This window comes from Malania oleifera, chromosome 12 (genome assembly GCF_029873635.1).
Source record: "Malania oleifera isolate guangnan ecotype guangnan chromosome 12, ASM2987363v1, whole genome shotgun sequence".
Taxonomy (NCBI): Eukaryota; Viridiplantae; Streptophyta; class Magnoliopsida; order Santalales; family Ximeniaceae; genus Malania; species Malania oleifera.
In genome coordinates, this window is record NC_080428.1 from 14,716,480 (window position 1) to 14,733,354 (window position 16,875).

General features: G+C 37.1%; 1 protein-coding gene across 4 annotated transcripts in view; it reads left to right on the forward strand.

The window, feature by feature from the left end:
- LOC131144416 (putative cyclin-B3-1) overlaps nucleotides 1-16,875 on the forward strand; it is a 38,006-nt gene that overhangs the window by 1,523 nt on the left and 19,608 nt on the right. For 3 of the 4 annotated variants that reach the window (XM_058093051.1, XM_058093053.1, XM_058093050.1), the window contains exons 5-9: nucleotides 13,630-13,684; nucleotides 13,795-13,855; nucleotides 13,946-14,039; nucleotides 14,328-14,363; nucleotides 16,003-16,060. In XM_058093051.1, the coding sequence (XP_057949034.1) occupies nucleotides 13,630-13,684; nucleotides 13,795-13,855; nucleotides 13,946-14,039; nucleotides 14,328-14,363; nucleotides 16,003-16,060 (304 nt within the window). The remainder of the gene's footprint in view (nucleotides 1-13,629; nucleotides 13,685-13,794; nucleotides 13,856-13,945; nucleotides 14,040-14,327; nucleotides 14,364-16,002; nucleotides 16,061-16,875) is intronic. The other variant, XM_058093052.1, reaches the window with a different exon arrangement.

Genomic DNA, 16,875 nt, shown 5'->3' on the forward strand with positions numbered 1-16,875 from the left:
ATCCTCCTCAATCAGCCTCATGAGGGTCCATCCATTGCCTCTGCTTCTTGTCCTATGTCAAATGTCCCCCCAGTCAGAAAAAAATTCGCCCTTGAATTTTGAAATGTTGGAGGATCAATCACTTAGAAAACTCATAAAATGTAGAAACATCTGATTCTTGTTGTTAACAGTGACAAATTGATGCTCTAAAGCACTGATGGAACACTAGTAATCCAATTTCTAGCTTTTCATATCAAAATGTTGCAATTGCTTGCAAATGTCACGTGTAGAATCAAAATATCAGGGGAAAACACCAAATTCTCGTGGATGGAATTAACTTATTCCATTTGGAAGTTGCAACAGTTTCAGGAGACTTTTCCACCTGCGCATAGCCAGCTTGTGGGCTGTGTGTGCTGCCGATGAGGGTCCTCTAGCAATGAAATTTTGGGCGGTTGAAGATTGAGGGCTTGTTAGTCCAGCGGTTGTGGCAGGCAAAAGGTTTATGGAAGTTGGGGATTTTGAAGGGGCTACGGCTGGAAAATGTTGGACTGGTGCATAGGGCTTCACCGCTGATGGAAAATGATGAAATTGTAGGGGATGGGCTTTCAGGGGGTTCTGTTTTTAATGGCATGGGTGGTGTTGTGAAATGTTGACGGGAAATTAAGGTTTTAATTCGAGGGCATGACTGAATTTGGTTGGAAGTTGTAGGGGTTTTTTTTTTTTTTTTGAAATTTGGGACTGGAAATGGAATATTTGTGGATGAGATGAGAGATTGACAGAAAGGGAAATTGATTAATGGAGAGAATGAAATAAGAAGAGAGAAGAAAGTTTGCAACACTTGAGGATAGAAAAATTGATTGCAAAATGGGAAAACAGATGGGAATTGAGGGAGAGAAACAGAGAGGAGGAGGGAAGAAGAAGAGAGAAGAAGGGAGAAGAAGAGAGATCAGACAGTGCAGGCAGCACAAAAGAGGCGGAGAATTATAGAAATACAGAAGGAGAGGAAAAGAAACACCGAATCAGAATTACAGAATATAAATTAGAAGGCAGGGAAGAGTTAGAACAGAGAAACTAGGTAGGATAGAATAGAACAGAGATGGGAGGAGGAAGAAGAAAATTGTAGAAGGAAGGAGGAAGAACAGGAGGAAGAAAAAGGAAGGAAGGAGGAAGAATAGACAAATAGAAAAAGAGTAGAGAGAGAAAGATTAGAGATAGGAGAGGGAATGAAGAAGAGAAGAAGAGGACGAGAAGAAGAAAAGAGGAGAAGAGTGGTAGGGGAAAATGGGTGATTGAAAATGGAAGAAAAGTGTGATTGTGGTTGGAATCTGATACCAAATCATTTTTTTTTGATAAGTAATAAGTTTATTGATATAAAAAATGAACACCAAGTACTCAAGGAGTGTACATGGGGTAAACAAATCAAAAACAGAAATTACAAGAATCTAGTAAATCAAAAACAGAAGAAATTGATTGGTTTCACAAAGCAGCTCACCAATCCATCAAAGTTGTAAAGAAAAATAGCTTCAAGTCTGAAATGGATCTTTCCTTATCTTCAAAACAGCTACTATTTCTTTCCCTCCAAAGACACCACAATAAACAATGAGGAACTATCAACCAAATAAACCCATTTCGATAACAACCAAATCTGCCTTGCCAGCATGCTAGAAGTCCACTACAGATTGCAGCATAATCCAGCTCACTCCAAACAAACCCAACACCATAACCCACAAGTCCATTGCAACCGGACAATGAATAAAAAGATGATCAACCATCTCATTACTACACTTGCACATGTAGCACCAATCCAATATCCAAACCTTTCTTTTTCATAAATTGTCAATCGTTAAGCATTTCCCTAAAGTAGTAGTCCAAACGAAAAAAGCTACTCTAGATGGAATTTTCTATTTCCAAATACTTTTCCAAGGAAAGCCACAATCTTTGGAGCCCATTAAAATACCATAATAACCTTTAACCAAGGAGCCCTTCTCTTTATCAGATTTCTAGCACATCTTATCTTCACCGAACCCCTTCACCAATGCACCATATATGGTATCCATAAAGCCAGTCAAGGCCTCTAATTCCCAAAGATGCATACCCCTAAAGAAATTTACATCCCAAAACAAGACTCCATTATCAAACTTCATAAGCTCAGCCATGGTAGCTTCTTTATCTCGGCAAAATCTATACAAATCAGGATAGCTGACTGCAAGAGATGTCTCACCACACCAATGGTCTTGCCAAAATTTCACCTTAGTCCCATTCCAATATCATATAGAACATGGCAAGAAAAGAAGGCCATCCCCGACTAATATTTTTCCACAAGCCAACACCATATGGACCATTAACAGGCCTAGTACACCAACCACCCCATTCATAGCCGTATTTCACCTCTATCACTTACCTCCAAAAAGCAGCCTTCTCCATCCCAAATCTCCATAGCCACTTCCCAAGCAAAGCTTCATTATGCTGTCTTACCTTCCTTCTCCCCAAACCACCCGAAGAAATGGGAGAGCAAACAGTATCCCATTTAACCAAATGGAATTTTGGTTCATCACCAATGCCACCCCATAAAAAATTCCTTTGAAGTTTTTCAATATGGTTAGCCACAGCAGCAGGAATAGGAAATAAAGATAGAAAGTAAGTGGGTAAATTAGATAAAGTGCTTTTAATTAATGTGACTCGACCTCCCTTAGATAAGCACAAATGTTTCCACCTTGCTAACCTTCGTTCCATCTTCTCCAAAATTAGGTTCCATATTGTCTTATCCTTGAATTTGGCTCCCAAAGGAAGACCCAAATATTTCATAGGAAGATTTCCTTGTTTACTGCCAAGGACGTGCAAGAATAAGTCAAAATTAAACACCGTACCAATAGGATCCAACTTTGACTTGCCCAAATTTATCTTTAAACCAGAGACCGCCTCAAACCACATAAGTATCACACGAAGAAACAAAATCTGATCCAGATCAGCATCACAAAAAATTAGAGTATCGTCTGCAAAGAGAAGATGAGACACCACCAAAGCTCTTCCTTCTATACGCCCCACACCAAAGCTTGACATATGAGCATCATGGATGGCTTTATCCAACATTCTCCCCAAGGCTTCCATAACCAAGACAAACAACAAAGGAGACAATGGGTCACCTTGTCTCAACCCCCTAGAGCTCTCAAAAAATCCATAGGGAGTGCCATTTATCATAATGGAGAAACAAACTGTAGATATACAAAAGAAAATAAATTGCCTCCATTTGGCAGAGAACCCATCCCGTTCTAGTAACTGCATAAGAAAACCCCAATTTACATGATCAAAAGCCTTCTCAACATCTAATTTGCAAAGTAGCCCTGGCACCCCAGTTTTCAATCTACTATCAAGGCATTCATTGGCAATAAGTACAGGGTCAAGTATATGCCTGTTCCTCACAAAAGCATTTTGTGAAGTTGAAATTATATCTTCCATAACCGTGCGAAGTCTAGTGGCTAAGACCTTAGCAATGATCTTATAAAACCCCCAACAAGACTAATAGGGCGAAAATCCTTTACTTCAATTGCTTCATTTTTTTTAGGAATGAGAGTGATGAAAGTAGCATTCAGGCTTTTCTCAAACTGGCCTTTAGCAAAAAAATGATGGAACACAGCCATAAGATTAGGTTTGAGAATCCCCCAGCAAGCTTGGAAGAAAGCCATTGTAAATCCATTTGGTCGAGGCGATTTATCACCATTAAAATTTTGTATGACATCAAAAATTTCCGCCTCCTTAAATGGTCTATCTAGCCAATCTGTATTATCACCGGATATTCTTGGAAATACGAAGACTCTTGGGAATGATCGACTAACTTGTTGCTCAGAGTATAATTTCATGAAAAATTGAGTGATGTAATCAACAATCATACCTTGATCGGAAGACAAGGCACCATCAACCACTAGGCTCTCAATACCATTATTTCTTCTATTAGAATTAGCCATTCTATGGAAAAATTTGGTATTTGCATCCCCCTCCTTCAAATGTAGCACCCTAGACTTCTGCCTCCAACTAATCTCTTCTAAAAGAGTGAGCTTTTCAATATTGGTGAGGAGAGTAGCTTGTTCTAACTTTTCCTCAACTGTTAAAGGATGAGTTTCCTCTCTAACGTCCAAGTCATTCAATTTGTTCCAAAGTTGCTGTATTTGAACAGTGGCATTCCCAAATTCCGCCTCGTTCCACTTTTTTAAATCCAACTTCAATGCTGCCAATTTCTTAGCTAGTATGAAACTAGGATTTCCTTGGAACGAATAGGATGCCCACCACTTCTTCACTTGATCAACAAAGTTCTCCACCCTCAACCACATATTTTCAAAGCGAAAAGGAATTCTACCTCTCCGATGACTCCCCCTCCAACAGAATTGGGTAGTGATCAGAAAGTATTTTGGACAGCCTTCTCTGTGAAAATTAAGTGAAGTGATCCGCCAAGAACGAAGAGAAAAGAAACCAATCTATTCTAGAAGTGGAGGAAGAATTGGACCAGGTGTAAAGGCCTCCTTCCATAGATATATCCATCAGCCCATGAAAAGAGATAAAATCCAAAAATTCATGCATAGCTCGAGTATAACTTACCGCCCCTAGTCTTTCTGATGGGAAGCAGATTATATTAAAATCACCTCCTCGGCACCGTGGCGAATCCCACCAACTAATCAGCCCTGTAAGCTCCTCCCACATTTTCCTACGCCTCTTGTTCAAATTTGGCCCATAAACACCTGTGAAAGCCCACTCAAATTGATCACTGACATTTTTAAATTTGCATGAAACAGAAAAATACCCCACTGCTTTCTCCACCTTTTTTACTACCCTACGATCCCACATTAGGACAAATCCTCGAGAAGCACCTTCTGAACCCTAGTACAACTAGTCTACATATGGACAACTCCATATACTTTGGACAGTTCCTCTAGTAATCCATTCAAGTTTAGTCTCTTGTAAACATACAATATCAGGTTTCCATGTACGCAATAAATTACGAATTTGAAGCCTCTTCTCAACCTCATTCAATCCTCTAACATTTCATGAAAGTATCTTCAAATTCATTTAGAAACAGAGAGAGCCTGCTCCCTATTAATACCACTGCGCCTAGATGAAGTAGAACCATAATTAATTGATCTGAATAAACCTTTCAGTTCTCTTAAACCTTTCGCACCAGTACTCTTCAAGTCACGTGCATTTTTTTTTCCAAAGTAGCCCTACGGTGTAATTCAGCCTCAACAGCCAGCAAAAAAGTGGTTACTTGATTTTCCAAACCTTGTAAGGATGTGCCCAGAAATTTGTCAAACCCTTTAAATCTTCTTTGGAACCACTCAGAATAAGGTACTTCCCTCACTGGACCCTCCACATCCACAACTTTCCGTCCTTCCATAGTCAAGGGTAAAGAATAGGCTAGTGGTTCCACTGCTAAAGGTGACAAACTCCTCTCGTTAGGTAGCTTAGCAACCTCTGTATCGTTGTCCGAGGCCTAATCCTCCACAAGTGCATCATTCCCATCAAACTGAGCTGGTAACACCTCCAAAATATTTGAAGGCTTCAACGGAACCAAGGACAATTGGTTTTGCTCTTTCAAACCCTCTGTGACTTCACCGGGTGGCAAAGAAATCTAAATTGGAACCGCAACTCTTCTTCCATCTCCCAGCTCAAGCACCCACTGCTCAGAATTTCCTCACTTCCTAAAAATATTGTCGGAATGTTCTTAAAGAATCAATTGGATGTCTCACTACAAGTTTTCCTCACCATCGGATGTGTTTGCTGACTCACCGGTGTCGAGGCACTCTTTATTGGCCTCATCATAGCCTAAGTGCTCCGTATCGATCTTGTCGGAGCCTAAGAGCTCAATATCGGTCTCATCGGTGCCGATACTGTTAGTCCCGGTGTCATCAAAAGATTTCATCGACTGGGCTAGCATCGACGCGCTTCAGTGATCAACTTCAGATTGCTACGAATCAAGAACCACAACATCACCCCTTCTCACTGAACTCCCTAAGGTTGAAGATGACGATTCTGGATTCTGGGTCTTATTGGTTTGAAGGGCTTGTGTTGGTTTGGGTCGCCAGACTAAGATGGGCATAGGATTAGGTATGGGCTTTGGCTTGAAGGGAGCTTTCGGCTTAAAACTTTTATTGTTTTCCTTGATCTTCTCTGTACAACCCACTTCCTGAGCTTGAGTAACTTTGGACCATATTACCTCCCATTCTCCATCCAGCACACTATGCAATTGGAGTCTTATATTCAGAGATACATAAGAGTTTGAGTTACCACTAACGTTCTCAGTAATTTCCACCGAAACATTAGCCTTTGATTTTGCTTGTTCCTTCCCAGTACCCAAACCACGTATATCGTGGCTATGATTTCTCAATTTTGAATTTTGAGAATATGACATTAATTGCTTTCCATTCTTGCTACCACCATCATCTCTCCGACCCCACTCCACCGTTGCCAACAGAACAGTTTTGGAATTCTCCTGTGTGAGTAAGTGTAGATTAGGATGTTTGTTTGCTGGCTAACGTCTCAGAAGCAATGGCTTTCCATAGATGAAATTCAAACCCTCTCCACCCTCTGCCCAGTTTTCCTTTTGGCACCACCAGAAATCCTTTCCGACGGCCATGTATAAGTTTCGAGATCATTAAAAAACAACCATGTGCATTGGATCCCAACTGCAAAATAAATACTTTCTCACCATCTCTGAATGTTCATGCAAAATTACCAGGAATTACATTGGACATTAGCTCCTCCACAATAGCTAGCAAACGTTTTGCATTCTCTTTGCCCATGCAAACTGATCGGAGAGAGTATCGATTTCCCTAAAAAATGCATAACATGAAATAAGAACCACCTTCCTCAATTGAGAATTCAAAAGTCTTGGATTCTACGAAAAAGAAAATAGAACCCTCCATTCTTGAGCATATATCAACCACTCTAAGTTAATCTTCAAACTTTCTCAAAAACTGGAGGAACCTTCGGGATTATCGTCCTCCGTTAACATGGTTTTCCCCAACCCATTTCTTCATGCAGGACAGCACCATGGAAGTACAACCTACACATAATTTGGGAGAGATAGAGGAAAGAGGGGAAGAAGAAGGAAGAAGGAAGAAGGAAGAGAAGGAAGGAGGTACGAGATCACATGCTCACTTTAATTCAAATTTGTCAAAAACCTAACTCTTACGTGGCTTTCACACCCTATATATAAGAAAGCATAAAATAGAAGAAATTGCACATATTTGATATACCCCTAAAAATACATGAAATTATTAAAGAAACCCAAAAATTCACAAACATTACAAACCCACCCCCAGCAAGCATAAGTCTAATTAATTATCCTAAATTTATTGTATTGAAAGCCAATAATTCCTTAATCCAATTCTCCTTAATGAGCCTCTAATGAGGGTGAATCCGTTGCCTTGCTTTTTGTCCTGCATGACAAGAATATTGGACAATCAGCCAGGGTTTGTTTCAAGCAAATCATCTTCTATGAATATTTAATTAAGCAACTAATGGACAGATGTGGAGAAGAAAAAAGTTATATTTTTGCATATGATTTTACTGACCTAGAGAATGCATATGATGAAATCCCTAGAAATATAATTGATAGGTTTGAGGGAAGGGTATAACTATAGATACAATCAAACACTTGTAATATTGTCTGGGTTGTGCTTTGTGAACAATTGAAGATTTGTAGGAGAGCCAATTGTTTCCCACAGTTTACAAAAAGGACAGCTGTAAGTCCACCTTTTTTTTTTTTTTTATAAATCGCTGTTTGAGATTGAAGATGGAACAAGGCTAAGGGCTTTCTAGAGTTTGTGAGAAAACAACCACAAGTGCCTCCCTGCAGAAATGTAACATTCTCAACTCTTAATCTCTCTTGAAAGATATTTTAAATCTCAGCCTTCATTTTTTAAATACGTAATACTACGATATAATAACTTCAAATAAAAGATTCAAGGATGTAAAAGCCTCTAAATAGAATGAATTGCTACAACATCATGAAAAGCACCTTAAGGCAATAATGCACACAGTAAGGATCATTTAGAACCACTTATGAAAAATTACTTTTTTGAATTGAAAAGGTTTTGATAATATACACTGAATTGGAAAATGCTCAAAGCCTCTACATGACATCACCCTCGATAATGCTCAAAGTATAAAAGTCACGATGCTCTCTTTGCACGATATCGCCCTCAACATCTTCCTTTGAATCTGTGAGGATGGATGATTTATTCTCTCCCTTTTCTTTTGAACCCTATTACTTGATACTTTCTTCCATTGATACCCTAACCAAGAAATCGAACCAAAACACTAATAAACCATCCTATTCTTTTACTTATTGCCAAAAACTTTATTGCCCATTGGAAATCTCTCTTATCAGACACTCAAACTTCCTTTTGGTAAATCATCCTTGGCCTCTAGAGATTAATCAATTCCTTAAAGCGATTAACTTCAACGTATCTTTCAGTCTACTTGTCAATCAATTTACTGTTTTTGGAAGACACTTGATTAAGTCCTAAACTTTAATTGAGTTGAAAACCACTCAACTTTGTTTTGTGGTTCTAAGTCATCGAACTTGTTGTGCGAGCCTAATTCCCTATCAAATCTGCTTTTGTGACTCTGGTTCACTACAGTTATTTTTTGATTCTGATTCTTTAGCAAAAATCCTTTCTTTTGCCGTTGAGACGAATATTTGTCTTTATAGAAGAACGGGGGAGATCAACTACTTGTTAGGCAAGAAGCTGTTCTTGCTTGCGGACAATGGTGAGCTGTTCAAAATTTCGGAGAAGAATGGTGTTAGAATTTTCATATCTTCTTAACAAGAGAGGAAAGGAATTTTGAACAAGTACATAATTTATTATTTAAAAAAGAAAAGGATCCTTTTTGAATAGGTACATAATTTCTTATTTAAAAAAAGCAAAGGATCCTTGGGTCAAGACGTTCATACCACCAAATCATTTTTTCATGTTTCAGTTGAGAGTAATAGTTTCAGTTGCTTCTTATCCTTGGGAAGGATCTCAAATGGAGGAGTGATACAGATGGTTTGCATACCACAACGGAGGGAGGTAGGGGGATGGATAAGGTTTTTCAATATAATCAAAGTTCTGAAAGAAAAAAACAAATTGTAAGTTCGGATTGTGAGGGGTCAATATTGTGTTGTATGGACTGTGGCTCAACAAATATGTGACCAAAGGTTGGGCACACAAATCAAAGGTTTAGCATGAACAAGCAGTTCGATAGGAGTAGAGGTTTAGAGGGGCTACAAACTAGAAAGGAGAGGCGATTTTCGGTGAAGGTCAATGGAGAGGGATTGTAGTGACGGTAATCGAAATAGGAAAGAAAAGAATGAATCTATTTTGGAAAATATTGATATACTTTGAATAGAAGGAAAATTGAGAGATCTCATGGCTGGAATTCTGGGTTTCGTCAGAATAACATGCGTATTTCAAGGTAAGGTTTTTTAGTGCTGAAATTCTGAATATCATCACTATAATGAGCGTAATGACAAAGGAAGATCTTTTTGGGTAAAGTTTGGTATGATTAGAAGAGGTGAAGGTATTATAACCAACGAGAATAATTATGGCAGATCTAACTTTAATTGATCTAAAGTGAATATTTTTAGTGTGCCTAAAAAAAAACTAGGCCCAACAATGGAGGTGCAACCTACTGCCAAGTGTTGAAAACGAGGATAGAAGAAGTGGACTTTGTTAAGGCCTACATGGAAATTAACACTGATCATAGTTTTGTTGGGTTGGGAGGCATTTGGGCATTACACTTAAGTAGATAGGAGCCCTCTCTTCACATAAACATTACTTTTGGGCTTGTAAAAATGAGAAGGAAAATAGATCATGGTTTAGTTGAAAGAATTAAAAAATGACGAAGAAGAAAAAGGAGAACAAGTGGCAAGAGGGATAACTAGAGTTGCAACAAAATAGGTGCTTGATAGCGAGATGGAAGAGGCTCTGATTGTGTCTGAGAAATGGTCAATAGTCGTGGAAATATTGTCAAAAATGCATACGAACAGGTGAAGACAAAGATGGGGGAGGAAGGTTTTCATGTAAAGGTAAAAGGAAACCAGGTTATTGACTCATGGAATTAGAAGGACAACTTGTCCGAGTTCATGGAAGATGGTGAGGAGTCAATTTCCTTTTTTGCTCTTGAAGCTGATGAATTGTTAATTGATAAGTTGAGGATTGAGGAGAGAAGTTGAAGAAAGAGACAAGGTGGATGCTAAGAATTTTTGGGAGGATGGAGAAGTTGACATAGGCTTAAGTTTAGGGTCTCCTTCTTTAGCAGATCATTGCCTTGGTTTGGGTTTGAGAGCTCAAGGTTTGGATATTGCTAAAAACTTAAAAGGAATAAACCTATTCATTGCTTCCATATATTCTCATTCTTTCAAAAAATACGAACCTTCTACTCCCATTCTAAATGTCAATTCACCACACAAGGATTTGAGAAGCAATGATCTAGGAACGAGCAAGAGGAGCTTTACTGAAATATTGAAATGCCATAAGCAATTAGAATTTAAGAGAAACTAAAATATTGTTGATTTGTAAGGAGATGAGAGAGAAAACCAAGTGGCCCAAGAATTTCTTGATGATTTGGGTTTTTCCTTGACAACTCCCTTTGGGGATTTGGTTAGACTTAAGAAGGAGGGGATAGGGGAGGGGAGAAAAGCTAGTAAGTTGATTAAAGAATTAGTTAGGGGAGCGACCTTAGTGAACTATGAGAAAGGGGGTAGTTGCTTGGGGGTTGGTAGCGTTACAAAAAAAGATTTTAGCGTGGAATGTTAGAGGTTTGGGGGGCTTAGTCAAGAAATGGGTTGTTAGAGACCAGGTGAATAGAGAGAAAACCAAGCGGCCCAAGTACTTATTTTAAGTACTTTTTGCAATAAGTACTTGTTTATTAAGTAGTCCCAAAAATAGAGGTTGAATACTAAGTTGTTTCGTCTTCATTTTGGATGTAGATGTTCTTGAATCAATAATGATAAATTCTAAACTAGAAGTTTGGATTAAATTCTAGATGTTAAAGGCTTAAGGATAATGTGAATATAGATATAATAGGAGAATGAATAATGGAATAGATAACATTGTTAAATACATATTTGAGAAAGATTAGTTATGTTAATTAGAATTAGTTGTTGTTTAACGTTAAGAAATTGAGGAGGATATTACACATAGAAATTAGAATAATGACAAAACGGTTGCAGAGGGATTTTTTGAAAAAGGAGGAGAGCCTATGTCGTGCGCAAGTAGTGGATGTTCCAAAAAGGTCCCAAAGAGGAAAGTTGAGAAATCCTTGAGAAGCTCAATTGCGAATGATGGCAGGGGGCTCTCTTGGAGTTGGAGGGACTCCAAAAGTTATGGCAATTTCAGAGAGAGAGAGAGAGAGAGGCGATAATGCATAACAACTGTAGTAGAAATCGGTTGTAGAGGATGTTACATGATGGGAACCAGTTGTAATGGCTGTGAATTTGTTTCATATTCTTCCTACCAATTTAGTGGTGTATAATGGTATTGAGGACCCAAAAAGCCATTATTTAATGACTTTACTTAATGGTCGCAACCGTTATTTAAAACTGTGTTGGCTTCCCTTTGATGAATGAAGACCCTCTCCCTTTGTTTGACAAGTTTTGTTAGAGAACCAATTGTTTGTTTCTATATGGAGAGCTCCTCTAACTGGACGACTAGAATTTCCGATTGGCCGTTCTTTTTGTCTTTCTCCCTCACTTGTTACCTCCATCCTCAACAACTCTTTAGATAATTGAGCAATCTTCTCCAAATCCATGTTTATCCTCTCAGGCGACCTCTTCCCTGCAATCCTCTCTATTTTGTTGAGACTTCTCTCACTATGGCAAGTTGCAAGGCCCAACAACAACTAAGAGATGATCTCTCTTTAATTCCATTTGGGAGTTATCTGTGAGAGAAAGACTAAGTGAGTTGACACTCTTTTTAACTAGGAAAGGCAATGGGTGGAGACTTGGAGTAAAATATATAAGTTGAATGATGAGCACGTGGCACAGGCCCTATAATTCATGGGCAAGTACCCCAAGACTCTCTAGGCTATGTTTTAGGGGTAAAGTTTAATGAACATGTTCTATTTTAATTATCTAATAAACTCATAAATTTTAGTATATATAATTTATTTTCCATATATTTTAAAATAAAAATTAACTTCTCAAAAGGCTTATGCCTCGCCTTATCAGGGGTAAAATGCCTCGCCTTATGGCTTTGCCTTTTAAAACACTGGATATTACAACCGTAAAATTTGTCATTTGGAAAAATTATCAACAACTAGAACAAGACATCGACTAGAAAGAAAAGAAGGTTGAAGTTGAACAACATAGAAAAGAAATATCAATTTTTTGTCATCAAAATAAAATATTTTTAACAAAGCATTGGTCATATTGAATTATTTAGTGATGCATCTCTTGTTAACACTACAAAAAATTAAATGATTTTTTTCACTATCATCCTCATTATAATCTTCTTCTTCCCTTCTTCACATAGCAAAAAAAGATTGATTCACGACAGGAAAATTGAGAGAAAGTGATAAAAAAATATTTGTAAGTTAATTATTCACCATAGCAATCTAGTAGTGATGGTAGCAGTCCTGTAGTAGTCGCTGTGGCTGTTAGCAGTGTATAAGGGTATCAAGACCCCAACAATCCATTACGTAATGAACTAATGATGTTAGACAATGGTTACAACTGCTATTTAAAACCATGAGACGGAGCTCGATTGCTCAACTGTGAAAAGACCTAACTAGAGCATGGTTAGGCCCGTTAGGGGTATTAAGGTGGAGAGTTAAACATGTGGGTTGTCATCTGAATAAGAGAATGCAGCATTAGATCTCAAATAATGAGAAAAAAAGAGATAAATTGCTGGCCCAATGAAGTAGTGAAATATGACCGAGGGATGCATGTCATAAACAACACATGAGACACTTAAGTACCTAGGAAAAGGCTAAGGGGTTTTGGGACTCCCCTTAATTAACTTAACTGGAGCTCACGAAGCCAAGACACTTTAGAACATTCAAAATTGATTTGTAGAGCATGCATGTGTCTCCACAATCAATCACTGGGGGAGGCACACATTGCCTCTTTGACTTCTTGCAAGATAGTAAACAATTAATCCGTAATTGTGTGCATGCAAGCTCAATTTGGGCCAATTTCATAATCTGGGGCAAAATGGTAATTTCGTGCTAATCAAAGGGGGAATGTGCTTTTGGAGTATTATGTGATTGTAGAATGCAAATTAAGTTGAAAGAAAAATTTTAAAATGTTGAGTAATTGCAAAAAAAATAAAAAAATGATTGAGGTGAATGAGGATGTTGAGACTGATAAACGGCAATCACGTATAACCGATTATTTGGACATGCAAATTATTTCGTAGTATTAGAACCTGACAATTACTTTTTTCGCTTTAGTTTTCTTGGCGGATGATTGGCTAGGAACGGAAATCATTTCATGTTTTATCTGATATTGAGTCTAGGATTGTGGCATGATGGTCCATCTCCTGGTCCCTTCACACTTGGTGGTCAGGGTTTTGACTCCCTTGGGAGAGGTGATGTGTGTATGTGTTATTTGGCATATGCATATTGACTGGTCAAATTTTAAAAATGATAATATGTTAACATTTTGTTCTGCAGAAAGAAAGGGCCAATCAACAAAGGAACTACTCAAACCAGTGCAAATGATGCAAAGGTCAATGTCATACTAACATTTTTTTGGTCCTTTTTATTGTTTGTGGTGGATGGAGAGGTTTTACTATGTGGTGTGTATTAATAATATACTTGGATCATATTTCTTTGCAGTTTAATGTAAAGATGAGTTCCAAAATTGTGGAGAAGAGCAAGGACAAGCATGGTTGTTCTGGTAAGGCTCAGGAATGGTGGGTTGGTGATTTGAATTTAGTTTTGTGCATTATGAGAATCCTTTTGACAAACTGATATCTGCTTTTATTAGTCAAAATAAATGTTGGAAGAAAAGTGTTGGCCGATGTTAGCAATCTCCAGGGCAACATTTCAAGAAAAGAAGTGCTTGATGGCTCCAAACCAGGGTGAGTAAAACACTGAAACATCTAGCTAACAGTAAGATTTTAAAGATAAATTTGTCTTTCTGGGCGAGACTTGTTTTTGAATAGAAGAAACATAAAGTATTGGACCTGTAATGAGTTTTATGACTGGTTTATAAGTTGTCATGTTCCATCTTTGAAACAGACAAGGCTGTTATGACATTTCGCTCTATTTTTAGATGTACAAAATAAAAAGGATTCATATGAGGTGTTCTATAGCATTTTCTTTTTGCAGAGTCAAATTCTATAGTTACATGTTCTGTTGCAATGCAGGAAGGGTAAAAGTGAGAGATGTCCATCTTTACAACGGTGCGTGCATTTAGTTCATATTAATATCACAGTCATTATATTTGTATCTGATGAGCTAGTTTGAATTATATGTTCCCAGTTCATGATCTGGTTGGAATGACAGAAATTTTCTATTAAATCATTGAATTATTATTTTGGTCACCGATTTTAGAAAAAAAGTTTGAAAAGTAAATTTCTGAATGTTTTCTATGTTTGTGCTCTTGTAAACATGTGTGCAGTGTGGCATGCATGGGACTATTGCATATTGTTTCAGCACATAACAATGCCCTTTTGTTTTATTGAAAATTCTAATGAAGATTTTATTTACACTGTGTTTGTGTTATGGTTTCAGTACTTGGAAACAGTTCTTGTCTGCATGTTCCACATGAGGCACTAGGTGGTAGAAAATTTCTTTCAAAAATAATTCTGGGTGAAATTTTTGTTTGCCAATTCAGATGTGTTGATTTGTTTTGAAGTAAGATATATATATATATATATATATATATATATATATATTTTAATGTAGGAAAAAAAAAACATTTTGTTGGTGCAAACTATTTCATCCCAAGAAATAATGTGCACCAGCAATGTGTGTGCTGGAGGATGCATTAAGCTGCTTTGTGTGCGTGTATTTGCAGCTAAATTAAAGTTTCTAAGTTAAGCTAAAGCGAGCATAATCAGTAATTAGCAATTAGATGGAATGGCCAACTCCCCACACTGCTTAAAGAGGGAAAAGCCAGGGAAAAGAAAAAATTTGGATATCATGGTTAAAAATTCTGCAAACAAAAAATCAGAAACAGAATTAAATAGTATGAAATTAGAAATTGAAAACCAAAATTAGCAACCAGTTTGGTTATGTTCCTCAAACTGAAAATGGCGCTCAATACCTAATTAAATGGATAATTATTACTACAATTAACTATTGTGCGACCCTGAAATCACCATAAAATTGTCCATTTTAAAGTTTTAAGAAATTTTATGGTACGATTAAAACATTAAACTTTGATTAGGTTACTTAAAATTGCAAACGAATCTAAATTAAAATATACTAAAAGACTAGAGATTGCATAATAGGTATGCTTTTAGATAAACTCTTTTACTCCAAGAACAAGCCTCTTGTACACTACAGTTGGAAAATGATGAAATAATTTTTGGGGGTTTTTTTTTAAAGTTTTCACACTTGAAGGATATTTTTGTTTTAATTTTTTCACATGGAAATTATTTTAATTTTAATTTTTTAAAAATTGTGCACATAATGATTTAATCCAGGAAGTAAGTTTTGGATATTAAGGTACTGTGATAACAACTGAAGATCAGAAGATCAAGTTTTTTGTTGCCACAACAATTAACAACCCACAAGAAAACCAGCAAATCAGCATAGCACACAACCACATTATATCCATGTGTTTTCTTACTGTATTTCAATGAGAGCAGAAAATAGAAAATAGAAAATTGAAATGATGCCAATCAGACCCTCTGTTTCTTTGGGGAGCACAGCTGCTAATAGATTTGTGCTTCAGAGTTGTTGCTTCTCCAATGCCTTTTCAGATTATTAACCTTTTAATTATCAAGGTGAAGATTTAACTTATATTTTCTTTGAACTTTCATTTGCACAATCAAATGTTTGGTGATTGATGTGTAATCTGCATATTATGTGTAGGGTTTCAGTTGGTCCAGGCATGAGAACTGTGAACGCATCATCAAGGAAATCTATCACGGTGTGCAAACCAAAACACAAATTTTTTATTACTAGTTTTCTGTCCTTTCTGATTTTGTTATATTGTGCTTCTATAGTTTGTCTTTCTGTCTTTCTTTCATTCTTTCATTCTTTCATTCTTTCATTTTTTAATTTAAAATTTTTTTTTTAAAATTTCTGTCCAAGTGCCCTGTTAGGGATACCTGGAAAAGACAACCCAGTTTGTTTGCTTTTCTGCTCAAGCCACCTAATTTGCAGCTGAACTACCCATGCTCTTTTGTTGTCATTGTGTACAAGGAAGAATGTTTTAAGATTTAAATTAGGGATAAACTCTTTTTGCCAGAACCATTTTATTGTTCATTTTTAAAGGAAACAATGCAGAGAGAACCTTGATATTTCAGGCACTTATGGGCATGCTTGAATATGTGCTTCATAGTTACCAGAAAACAGTAACACCCTTGTGAACCACGTAGTGGTACTAACATTCCAAAATGTGATACATTTTTGTTCTGGAACACAAAATCTGACGATTGAAATTTTTAATTCAATATTTTTAGGTAAAATGTGGGGAATCATCACATTTTATTTCTATTTCTGTCATTCCACAACTAAAAATCTCTTCTAGAGTTAGAAATGGCTCAACATCCTCTCCAAAATATGCAAGTGCCAGTACACTTTTTTCACCAATTTTTATTAAGTGTATCCCGTGTATTCCACATTTTAGAGCATGTTGTCATACCGAAATCCTGTTCCCATTCTACGAACCAAATGTTCCACATTCTAGGTATCATTGATGTGCCTTACTGAAAAAAAAATGTTTTTAAGATAGCATGTTTG